The 9,261-nt window shown below is 44.4% G+C and overlaps 1 protein-coding gene across 1 annotated transcript; it reads left to right on the top strand.

The window, feature by feature from the left end:
- Positions 1–1,297: 1,297 nt before the first annotated feature.
- Positions 1,298–6,907, top strand: LOC145040273 (uncharacterized). The gene is made up of 3 exons (XM_078988223.1): positions 1,298–3,451; positions 4,517–5,702; positions 5,769–6,907. Exons 2-3 carry the CDS (start codon positions 4,526–4,528, stop codon positions 6,905–6,907), a joined length of 2,316 nt encoding a protein of 771 aa, XP_078844349.1. The 5' UTR covers positions 1,298–3,451; positions 4,517–4,525.
- The last annotated feature ends 2,354 nt before the right edge of the window (positions 6,908–9,261 follow it).

The following is a 9,261-nucleotide window of genomic DNA, read 5'->3' as shown; positions in this document are numbered from 1 at the left end:
AATAAAATGATGAGAGGCCTCGATGTTTAAGTTGACTTGGTCATCTAGCGGAGTATAGACGACGACTACGGAATATTCAAGACAGTCCAGTGGAATGCTGGCAAGCTCACAACATGTAAGTGTTTATGAACGATGTGTTCACTAGTGTACTACATCCCCCTCATGGTTGCCTTACTGACATATATTGTTGAGGAATACCCCAAGCAATATTGTCATCCCAATGATGATCCTTAGGCTAGGTCGCTTAACTTAAATACTTTAGGGACATAAAGTGAGGATAATTGGAACAGGTAATCGGGTTGATTGATGTGATGAAATTAACAAACTTAATTATTGTGGGTAGAAAATCCTATGTGCTCACTAGACTCCCAAGCCCGACCCACTCAGTTTCTTGTATACATGTAGTTACACAGGAGAATAAATGCGATGATCTAATGAGGGATTATGGATTATAGGCCAGTAGAAATAAATAGATGTTGTAAGGCCTATGTTATTTCTGTTTATGCTTTTGATTTGTATTAATAATGACATCCCGAGGTTGTTAATATAATGAAAATACCTTTCTTTGGATATGTTTTATTAAACTGTTGGGTACTTGGTGTTGCGTCTTGGGCTCGCTTCCTAGCCCATCTTTTATACGGTATGGGCCAGTCCATCCGTATCTTATTTTCTAGGGTTTGTGTATTAATAGATGTTTGCATGCATCTTTTTAGTAACTGATAGACCGGGGTTTTTACGTGTAATTTAAGAAAATATCTTTTTGTAACCCTAGAATCCTCTACAGCAGAAGTTCTTTATCGAGCTCTGTTGAGGATTGAACGTTCTAATCATTCAACACATTCAAATCCATTCTTGAGTATTGTTTCATTGCTTTACATTCTTTATATACCTGTTACAAAGATCTAATCGATCAAAGAGAGTTTATACCTCAACAAGTGGTATCAGAGCGGGTCTTTGAAGATCTATTGATTTTTGAAGTATCGGTTCTTGATTTGATGATTTTCTTCACAAGTTATTGAAGATTTTTGGTGTTTTGGCGGTTTGGAATCAAGGTTCTTGTTCGTTCTACTGTTCATGAAGATCTATAATTTTCTTCTACTGTTCATATGGGTAATTTATTCCGATTCATATTCTCTTTGTATTTTCTAATTGGATCTGATTAGTGAGTTCAATTCGTAATCAACATATTACATTGACATATCTATTCCATTGATTTGGCCCAGCTGTTTTTAATCTATACTCATTCATTCGATGGAGCCCATCATCGTTGTTTACTATTCATTTGTTTCACTCAAATTGCCCACATATTTCGTTCACTGTTCATTGTTCCTATATTGCCGATTGAAATCCCAAAATCTCGCAAATCAAAAGTTTTTTTTTTAAGAATTACTTCATGGCAATTGAATACTCTTTTGTTCTGCTGTGTCTTACGATTCTCGTTTTCTATTCGATTTTGGTCTTGCTCTTGAGTTTTGGTCTTCAAAGCGATTTTTATGACCTAATCGACTTTGTTCTCGAGTTTTTGTTTGAACCAAAAATTAGATTAAAATGTTCTTGGAATCATCTCTTGGTATCTGTATGATTGATCTCGACACTGGGTTTAGATTTGCCAATTGATGTTACTTAGGGATTGTTATTTATAATTGATTGTTTTGTTTTGAGAACTGGTGAAGAACACATTCACATGGTGGTAGATTTTATTGAAAGTAGATTGTTGATCTGGAAACAATTTGAAGAAGATGACTTTCGTGTTTGTCAAATACGATGAACGGTTTCGCTATCGAGGTTAGATCTCAATCGTTATGGTTGTGTGATTAACTCGCAATCGTTAATCAATTGAGACTGTTATGTTTAGTCAAACCAGAAAAGTCAAAATCAATGATGAAATTAAATTGGTGCTGTTAATACGATCAGAACAATGAAAGAAAAGCGAATCTTGACACCTTTTGCAGGTTGAATCTATCTCGCTTTCGAATTAGCTTCAGCTGGGAATCTTAACATTCATCTGCAATCGGAAACCTTTATGTGCTCAGAATATTGGGGTTAATCGGAAGTCCTTGTCACTCGGAACTTTCAGTATTCGAAATTGAAATCGGATTTGGAACTCAATCCGAACAATTTGAGCAGATGTTCTTGGTGGTCAATGCGAATAGCCAAAATAAAAAATGGATTAACTACGAACATCATACCTGTAAACGTTCGCATTGGGTCTGTGGTTGATTAGGAATGAAAGGGCTTGAAGCAAATGTAGAGTGAGAACATTAAATGAACCTATGAATGAGTTCGTGTGATTGTGCTTGGAATGAAAGAGGAGAGGACCGAAAGCGAACCTATGATTGGGTTCGTTTGCTTGCCCTGGAACGAAATTGAGTTCGGTTGGTACCTCTCGAAACAAAAGCACTTGGAACAAAAGTAATGGAACGAAAGGGGGATGAACCGAAAGCGAACCTGTGCTCGGACCGAACATGGTTTCGGTTCAATGAACCTGGAGCGAACCTAGGTTCGGTTTGTTGTGCTTGAAACAAAAGTGACTCAGATTCGCGTCTTCATGATAGGAAGCGATGGAATTGATTGGAATCGGTATTTGGTTTTCGTCTACGATTTGATTCATTCCAATTGTTCTTTTAATCAGTCAATATATGGGAAGAAGACACAATGTTACATTTTTGGTTCCTATAACTCCAACAAAGTAACACTTTTGGTCCCTATTGTTTTCACAGTTTGATATTTTTGGACCAATCCCATAAATTGTTACAAATAAAGGGGAATATTGATGCAGATTTACCATTCCAGCCCCTGTCTTTCAGCAAGTGACAGTTACGGCCCAATATTCAGAAAAGTTTATAACTTTGACGGCCGGTGAGCAGTTTTGAATTCTTTAACGCTCATATTTTTTCGTGAACGGAAAAATAAATATTCCATCAAGTCTTGGCGGTTCGGAAAGTCGTTTTTCGTGATAACGTCAAATTTTCATGATTTTTTCGGATTTTATACTTCATTGTGTATATCTTTTTGTCGCGGGGGAGCTTAGTAAATTTTTATCCATTCAAGATCATTCTCATGACCATTTTTTTGAGATGACGGGTGGACTGAGTCAAACTTGGACTCGTCGAGTTGTCCTAGATACTTGGCGAGTTGAGTCGGGGTAGCCCCGCGATTCATTCAGGTGAAACTCGTCGAGTAAAGGGGGGGATACTCGACGTGTAGTGAGAGGATTTCAGAGGGTTGGTGAAAACGTCTAGACTCGCCGAGTCGCCATGGTACTCGCCGAGTCCGGTCAGAGTTGACCGTTGACCGTTGACAAGAGTTGTCCTGTGTTGACTTCTTATAGATAGTCGACCTTAGAGATATAAAGTGTTAACTAGAAACATATAATGTTATAGGAGGATTAGAGCTCGGAGGATCGAGCACGAGGGATTTCCAGGATTCGTGAGATACCGAGATACGCGAGGTGAGTCTTCTCACTATACTTTACCTTGAGTAAGTAACCAGAGTTATGTGATAGAGTATTTGTATGCCATGTATGTTATGTGTTGTACTGCATTATTTATATGTGATTTATGTAGTGCATGTTTATCAGAGCTAGAACCTGAGGGTTCACAGAGTTCGGGTGCACGGACCCGCAGAGTATAGCCTCGAGTGGCTAATATGTGTTATATATGGTATTTTGGGGAACTCAATAAGCCTTGTGCTTACAGTGTTTGATGTTATTGTTTCAGGTACTAGTGACGACCGCGGGAAGGCGCCGGCTTGATCCGTACACACATACTCGGAGTTTTTACATTGTGATCTTGGGATTTTGTATTAACTTATATTGGATAATTAATATGGTTGTTTGGTGAATATTAATCGAATTATGTTTATAAGAAAATTAAAAAAAAAAATTGGTTTCGAAATTTACGGTGTTACAATTTGGTATCAGAGCCTTGGTTTGAGGGATTCGGGTACACCTTCGGGAGTATTTGGACTCAAACTGAGGAATTGGAAAGATATTTTCAAAAGAAAACCTAGCTTTTCTAAGAATAAAAGATTTTCTTGAAAAAGAAACAAATTCCAGGAAGAAACGTGTGTACGATCAGTCAGCGCCCGAACGGTGAATTCCCAAAATACCTTTATATTACGTGATATTAATATTGATATGATGTATCTGCATGCTAGAGTAGGCTAGGTATTGCTAATAGGACTAGAGTGGCCTGATTTGTGATGCCTTAGTCTAGGGAGGGGTGAGCTGCTATGAGATGCTGAGAGTGAGTAGGTAGCAGCAAGGGGTTTATGAGAGATCTATTAGAGATTGGTCTACGCATGATAGAGTACTTGGGAATTGGGATCCGAAGAGGAAGGTTTGGGGTGTGTACTGAGACGGTGTGGACAGTAGTATTGGGCCCGTACTACTGAAAACACCGGGGCAGTACACAGTCCAAATAAGAATCTTGGGATACCAAGAATCAAGGAGGGGTGGATTGTTGAGTGTAAGAATGTTCGAGTGAATTCTAATTTATCGCATGTTGTATTTCAGAGGTTGATCATGGTGAGGACACATCATATGCCGGAGGATGCCGGAGCTAGTGATGAGGAGATCCGACAGATCATTCATGAGGAGGTGGCTGCGGTCATCAGAGCTGAGATACCAGAGATGTTCGGGTCTATTAAGACCGCGCTGATTGAGACATTTGACGAGCGTTATGCCGCTCTTTCTGAGGCTGCTGTTGCAGCGGCTACCGCAGCGATCGCTGCGGCGAGACCCCAGGGAGGTGATGCGTCACTGTTTCGGGAGTTCAGCAACACCAAACCACCAGAGTTTGATGGTACACAGGATCCGGTGGCAACTATGAGGTGGATATCTGATATGGAGGGGTGCTTCTTCACTTGCTCGTCCCCTGAGCATTTGAAGGTTCGGTTCGCGCTGAACCAGCTTTGCTTGGGAGCGAAGGACTGGTGGAAGTTTGTGACGGCGCATTTCACGCCTGCTGAGCTTTCGGCAGTGACCTGGGAGAGGTTCACTAACATGTTCCGAGATGAGTACGTTCCCCAGGTGGAGAGGGAGCGTTTGGCACAGGAGTTTCTGACCCTCAAGCAGGGTACTGAGTCAGTTACAGCGATCACGAGGATGTTTCATGAGAGGGCGATGTTTTGCCCTGAGCACGTGTCCACTGAGCAGGCACGTATGAGCCGCTACCTGAGCATTTTGAGATGGGATATTCGGGAGTTCGCTGCGAACTCCTCGTATCGGACATTTTCCGAGCTTCAGGCAAATGCCCGGAAGAGGGAGATTGAGCTTGAGACTCAGGCCAGGGAGGAGGCGGAGTCTCTAGGGAGGGATCGGCAGCCGGCACAGCTTCAGCCGGCAGCCAAGCGAGCCAAGCCCGCTGATCCCAAGCTCGGGAGCCAGAAGGGCCGCACTTGCGGAAAGTGCGGCAAGGGTCACGATGGAGTTTGTCGAGCAGGGTCTTGCTCCAAATGTGGCAAGGAGGGGCATATGGCCAAGGACTGCCCCAAGGGGTTTGCAGTGTGTTTTCACTGCAACCAGACCGGACACCGGAAGGCGGAGTGTCCACTGCTACGTGGAGCATCTCAGGGATCTGCTCCCGCCGCCATCAGAGCTACAGAGAGTCGGCCCGTGAAGGCCGAGGCACCAAGAGCTCGAGGGAGAGCCTTTCAGCTGACTGCGGAAGAGGTCCGCGCTGCACCCGACGTTGTGGCTGGTACGTTTCCTTTTATATATTTATTATTGGTGTTGAGATATTATGCTTATATTATGCTATGCATAGGTACCTTCCTTGTGAACTCTATGCCTGCTTTAGTGTTATTTGACTCGGGTGCGAGTCGGTCTTTTGTATCTTTGGCCTTTAGTCAGCATATCAGTGTTAGTCGTGAGGCATTGAGTCGGCCTCTGCAGGTTTCCATAGCCGCCGACAGAGTGATTTGTGCCACGGAGGTCCTCCGGGGATGTGTGTTAGAGATTTTTGGGGTTGAGTTCCCGATCGACCTGGTTCCTATTGCGATGGGTGATGTCTGTGTCATAGTGGGCATGGACTGGTTGAGCCGATTTGGCGCGGTTATCGACTGCGAGCGTCAGCTGGTGACCATACGAGATCCTAGTGGGGGAGTTCTTTCGGTATACGGAGAGGGTACACGTTCTGGATCAGCCTTTTGCTCGGCCGCTAGGGCGAGGCAGTGTTTACAGCAGGGCTGTAAGGGTTTTGTGGCGTATGTGATGGATATGCGAGTGATCTCCGAGAGACCGAGTTCAGTGGATGAAGTTCTGGTGGTGCGTGAGTTTCCAGATGTTTTTCCCGAAGAATTACTAGGTGTGCCTCCCGTGAGGCAAGTGGAGTTCGGTATCGATTTGGTTCCGGGAGCCGCGCCTATCGCTAAGGTGCCTTATCGCCTTGCACCTCCAGACATGCAAGAGTTATCCTCGCAGCTTCAGGAGCTGCTTGGGAAGGGGTTTATTCGGCCGAGTAGCTCGCCGTGGGGAGCACCCATTCTGTTTGTGAAGAAGAAGGACGACTCACATCGAATGTGTATTGATTACCGAGAATTGAATAAGCTGACGGTCAAGAACCGTTACCCGTTGCCGAGGATCGACGATTTATTCGATCAGTTGCAGGGAGCATCTTGGTTCTCCAAGATCGATTTGAGGTCGGGCTATCATCAGGTGAGAGTGCGGGATGAGGACGTACAGAAGACAACATTCACGACGCGTTATGGGCATTATGAGTTTGTGGTGATGCCTTTTGGGCTCACCAATGCCCCGGCTGTGTTCATGGACCTCATGAACAGGGTATGTAGGCCGATGTTGGATCGGTCGGTGATTGTGTTTATCGATGATATTCTGGTATATTCGTGTAACATCCCAAAAAAACACAGTCTGAAAATTTCGTTTAATTTAATGATAAAACCATAGTCAATAAACCTCATATAGAAATCATAAGCAATGCATCTCAAAATATTATAACAACTGTCAAATATATCAGAGTAAAAACATCCCAGGCTGAACAAATGGTGTGTGCACTGCAATCTTCCCGAGCTCCTCTTTTGAAAACTAAATACCTGAAACCAAAACTGAAACTGTAAGCACGAAGCTTAGTGAGCTCCCCCAAACTACCACATACCATACAATAACATATAAACACATATTGGGCCTTGCCCACTGCATCGGGACGAAGCCCGGAAACTGCATCGGACCGGAGTCCGGAACTGACTGGGACCTTCTCCCCTGCATCGGGCCAAAGTCCGGAACTAACTGCATCGGACCGAAGTCCGGAACTGATTAGGATCCTGTCCCCTGCATCGGACCAAGTCCGGAACTAACTGCATTGGACCGAAGTCCGGAACTGACTGGGACCCTATCCCCTGCATCGGACCAAGTCCGGAACTAACTGCATCGGACCGAAGTCCGGAACTAACTGCATCGGACCGAAGTCCGGAACTGACTGAATCATAGCATAACATAACATATCAACTAGCATGAACACATATACTGCATACTACATCGGGCCGTAGCTCGGAACACATAACACATAACCCATAGCACATAAATTTTGTCTGAGCCACGAAGGCATCAAACATACTAACTACTGCATTGGACCGAGGTCCGGAAACTACTGCTAACTGAACAGGCCGACATTGTGGCCTTAGACCCGTCCCTACTGGAAGGAAACTCACCTGATGCTGCTGAACTGCTGCTGCTAATCCTTGACTGCTACCTGACTTCTGACTTCGACTGCTGCTCCACTAGCTCCTCAAGCTCCACATGGTCTGAAATGACTCCACAATCCAGATCTACAATCCCTTCTTGCACCTCCAAGGTCTTTCTTCCTCCTCCAAGCGTAATGCATTCTACAAGGCAAGATCTAGCTCCAAAAACGGAAATGGCGGCTAGGGTTTGATGTTCTGGGGTAGAGAGGCAATAAATGAACCCTACAAAGGAGAATGAGACACTTAAATAGGCTCCAAGTTCCCGGGTTTAGGGTTTTCCCCGTTCATACCCAACTCGTCGAGTCTTCCTGGCCGACTCGCCGAGTCGGTCGCTTTCACCACAACCCGGATCCCGCTCGGACTCGCCGAGTCCCTCCATGGACTCGCTGAGTCTCCCCTAAACTTGAGGTTTTCTTTCTTTTCTTGGCTTTCCAAACTTTGGGGTGTTACAACTCTCACCCACTTAAACTAAACTTCGTCCTCGAAGTTTGCTACGATCAACTGCCTTTGAGCTGCCTCCAACTCCCGGTCTGAAAAATCTAACACCCTTATGCCCATCACTCCAGCCACTCACCATGCTGATCACTACTGTTGGTACATACTGAATCTTTCTCCTTTCCATAATTTCCTCAACGATACTTCCTCCGACTGAAAATCCTGTTGCCTCTCAACTGCCTACTGGATGCACTGAGACTACCCTTGCTCAACTATTCTGCCAATATCTGAGTTACCATCTCCCACCGGTCACTACACTCCATCGCAATCTTCTAGCCGCTCCTAGTGACTCCGTGAGATACCCCGACTGTCCATAACTGTCCCATCTATTCTGTCATCCATACTGAATCAGCTTGCTTACATCCCATCTGATTACTCAACTCCTACTAACTCGAGTCTTTCATCCCGAAGAAAAGCGACCTGCCTAGCTATCTTTACATGTCACTTATACTCGGCCGAAGGCTCAACTGATCCTGCTGAGAGAGACTTGTCATTTCCAAATCAACCAACTATACCGTCAACACTTGTATTCCAACTCAAATACAATACTGACCCAAAACTCTGAAACCTTTCAAACACTGAATTGTCTACAATACTGAACCTGCCTAAAACACTAAACTGCCTGAAACGCTGATCGGGCTGAATCACTGAGCTGCCTGAAACACTAAACTCAAATCCAACTGTGGAGTCAAGGGACTCCTCACTTAGTCGCTTCCACGACTTCTGAATGAAATCTTCCTCAAGGACTAGTTTCCACTAGTTATCCTGTCATTGTGGCTCTAACAACCTTCCGATCCAACCGATCGGGTCCTTACATCACATCCTGACATCATCCATTCTATGACTAATAACATGATGGCTCCCAGACTGACGGTAGCCCTTAACATACCCGAACCTCAACGGTCCACTGCTACTCTGATCTCATAACTGATGTGACGATCTATAGCCAAGATTCGCTGACTTAGCCATAACTGAACCATTTGGGAAATCCGAATCTAATCCGTAGATTCCCATATTCCCACCGCTGCACCCGAACGGGTGGGAATTACTACATTCCCGCGTTCA

This window comes from Lactuca saligna, chromosome 4 (assembly GCF_052625555.1).
Source record: "Lactuca saligna cultivar CGN05327 chromosome 4, ASM5262555v1, whole genome shotgun sequence".
In the NCBI taxonomy this organism is placed as follows: domain Eukaryota; kingdom Viridiplantae; phylum Streptophyta; class Magnoliopsida; order Asterales; family Asteraceae; genus Lactuca; species Lactuca saligna.
Note: the sequence above shows the minus strand (reverse complement) of the source record. Positions and strands in the feature narration are given on the sequence as shown.